Source organism: Cyprinodon variegatus, unplaced genomic scaffold, assembly GCF_000732505.1.
Source record: "Cyprinodon variegatus isolate N-32 unplaced genomic scaffold, C_variegatus-1.0 Scaffold660, whole genome shotgun sequence".
Taxonomy (NCBI): Eukaryota; Metazoa; Chordata; class Actinopteri; order Cyprinodontiformes; family Cyprinodontidae; genus Cyprinodon; species Cyprinodon variegatus.
Genome location: NW_015151113.1, coordinates 78,791 through 80,371, shown reverse-complemented (window position 1 = coordinate 80,371; position 1,581 = coordinate 78,791). Strand labels below are relative to the sequence as shown.

At 44.3% G+C, this 1,581-nt stretch overlaps 1 protein-coding gene across 1 annotated transcript in view; it reads left to right on the top strand.

Annotated features, from left to right (window-relative positions):
* fam98a (family with sequence similarity 98 member A) overlaps nt 1-1,581 on the top strand; it is a 20,779-nt gene that overhangs the window by 10,872 nt on the left and 8,326 nt on the right. The window contains exon 7 of the mRNA XM_015393850.1: nt 1,358-1,547. Within this exon, the coding sequence (XP_015249336.1) occupies nt 1,358-1,547 (190 nt within the window). The remainder of the gene's footprint in view (nt 1-1,357; nt 1,548-1,581) is intronic.

Here is a 1,581-nt window from a genome sequence, read left to right as displayed (position 1 = left end):
CGTTGCACAACTGAGCAAGAAGATAAGTACATTAGAGTTTCTAGTTTGAGAAACGGACGCCTCACAGGTCCCCAACTGGCATCTTCATTAAATAGTACCCGCAAAACACCAGTGTCAGAAGCAGAGAAACAAAAGGCAACTGTCAACCAGCTCCACAGGCGGCCCCATCCAGGAAACACACAGCCAGGCAGACGAGCTCAGAGCCAGCTCACATGTCAGAGGATGAAAGAGAGCACATCCAGTTAGTCACAGTCAAGAGAAACAGGACTACATTGAAAAACAGGCTGATTTTCAACATCAATCATAAGTCTCTACCTATATCTCTCTCTCTCTCTCTCTACCTATCTTTCTCTGTCTCTATCTGTCTCTGTCTCTCTCTCTCTATCTGTCTCTCTCTATCTCTCTGTCTCTCTCTCTGACCCTCTCTGTCTGTCTCTTTGTCTCTCACAGATCAGGGAGTCAGTGTGCCTTTTTTCAGGCTGAGGAAACCCTACAGCATCTCTGGCTGAGATGTTCCAGACTGGTTCCTCTCTTCTCATTGTTAAAGCAGTGGGTGGGCGGATTAGGATTCAGTTTTAATAACGAACTGTTTATTTTTGGTCCCAGATACTCAGTAGCACAACGGCGTAATATTTGTTTGGTTAATTTTTTGTTTGGTCAGGCAAAGATGAGCATTTGGCTCAGCAGGAGAAATAAAATGAAAGAGAAAGGTTCTGTAGATGTTGACCTGATGTTCAGAGGGCTGGTAGCTGCACGTCTTAGGACAGAGTTTGCCTATTATAAGATGGTGTCAGACTTGCAAGAGTTCATCTGTATATGGGGAGGTAGAGATATTTTATGTTGTGTAATTGATGAATTGCTTACTCTCGGTTTTTGAGGGGTTTTTTTTGTTTGGATTTCGGGCTGTTAGGATGATTGTATATATATAATTCACTTGTGAGTTTTTTGTAATGACATATTGGACCAATAAAAGGAGTTCATGGTCTCTCTCTCTCTCTCTCTCTCTGTCTGTCTCTCTCTGGCCCTCTCTGTCTCTCTTTTGTCTGTCTCTCTCTGGCCCTCTCTGTCTCTCGACAGAGAGGTCGTCCTCAGATGGACAGGGGTCAGTATCGAATGTCTCCAATGGGATGAAATGCTGTTATCGTAGTTGAACAAATACTGGATCTCTTGATCAGCAACAGATAATCTATAGAGGGAATATGGTTTACCTGTTTCCCCGGAAATGATCGGCTTATAGCGTTACTGTGAGAACAGCAATAAGATTAGAGATGCCTTCAATCCCATATATATCAGCCATGCCTCTAGTCGTATGTTTTACTGTTACAAAACCCTTTTTCCTCTTTCATGTCTCCTACAGACCCAAGCAGAGAAATTGAGTAGAGTGTACCAGCCTCTGCGCTCTGCCCTCCTCACCAACAGTAACATCTCTGTTGCTCACCTTCTCGCCGCACGACAAGACATCTCCAAGATCCTTCGGACGAGTAGCGGCAAGATGAGGGAGAAGACGGCCTGCGCCATTAATAAGGTAGATGAGCTTCAAACTTCCTGCAAATAAGTCAAGGCTGTAGCTTTCATCCATCC